This window comes from Alligator sinensis, unplaced genomic scaffold (genome assembly GCF_000455745.1).
Source record: "Alligator sinensis unplaced genomic scaffold, ASM45574v1 scaffold1302_1, whole genome shotgun sequence".
In the NCBI taxonomy this organism is placed as follows: Eukaryota; Metazoa; Chordata; order Crocodylia; family Alligatoridae; genus Alligator; species Alligator sinensis.
The window spans coordinates 627,993-628,949 of record NW_005842612.1 but is presented as its reverse complement, the minus strand read 5'-3'; the positions used below and the strand labels follow the sequence as shown (position 1 = coordinate 628,949).

The following is a 957-nucleotide window of genomic DNA, read 5'->3' as shown; positions in this document are numbered from 1 at the left end:
TGGCCTGACTGGCCCTCGCCCCTCAGTGGCCAAGCGGAAGTCCCTGTTCGATGACAAGGCGGTGGAGATCGAGGAGCTGACGTACATCATCAAGCAGGTGAGCGGGGAGGGGGGACCGCCCTGGGACCGAAAGCCCCTGCCCTGGGGTTGGGGGGCATGTGGGGCTTCCCTCCCAGCAGATGTGACGTGCGTGACTCCCCCTTCCCCAGGACATCAACAGCCTGAACAAGCAGATCGCGCAGCTGCAGGAGTTCGTGCGGGCCAAGGGCGGGCAGAGCGGGCGGCATGTCCAGACCCACTCCAACACCGTGGTGGTGTCCCTGCAGGTGAGGGGACGCTGGGGGTGGTTTGGGTGGTTCTAGCTGGGAGCTGGCAAGGGGCATCTTGGGTGAGGCACAGGCCCAGCGGGCGGCAGTTTGGGGGTGGAGGGTGGTTGCAGCGGGTGCCGTTAGGGCTGGTGTGGGGGGGGCGCAGTATAGACCCAGCCAACTTTTGGTCTCTGCCCTGCAGTCCAAGCTGGCTTCAATGTCCAATGACTTCAAGTCGGTGCTGGAGGTGAGAACAGAGGTGAGTGTCCAGTATGCCTGTCCCCTACCCCCAAGAACCAGAGGGGGGGAGGGCTCCCTCTGCTTCTCCTCGCCCACACCTGTTCTAATTCCCCCTCTTTCTCCCTCTCAGAATCTGAAGCAGCAGAGGAGCCGGCGAGAGCAATTCTCCCGCGCGCCTGTCTCGACCAGCAACTTGGGTGAGCTGGGGGGGCCTGCCCAGGGAAGCCTGTGGGTGGCCTGTTCTCACCAGGGCACCCTGGAGTGCTGGGGGCAGGGCACATTTTCTGGGTTCTGCCCCCCATGCATCCCCTGACCCTGCCCACATCAACCACTACCCAGGCGGCTCCACGGTGCTGCAGGACGAATCTCGTCGGGCTTCGGGGGGCGTGGCCATCGACATGGACAGCCG

General features: G+C 64.5%; 1 protein-coding gene across 1 annotated transcript in view; it reads left to right on the top strand.

Moving 5' to 3' along the window:
* Position 1: 1 nt before the first annotated feature.
* STX5 (syntaxin 5) overlaps positions 2–957 on the top strand; it is a gene marked incomplete at its 5' end in the record, with an annotated part of 2,570 nt that continues 1,614 nt past the window's right edge. The window contains 5 exons of the mRNA XM_025214938.1: positions 2–97; positions 210–326; positions 511–567; positions 679–745; positions 888–957. The exon at positions 888–957 is cut by the window's right edge and continues 43 nt beyond it. Coding sequence (XP_025070723.1) covers positions 2–97; positions 210–326; positions 511–567; positions 679–745; positions 888–957 — 407 coding nt within the window. The remainder of the gene's footprint in view (positions 98–209; positions 327–510; positions 568–678; positions 746–887) is intronic.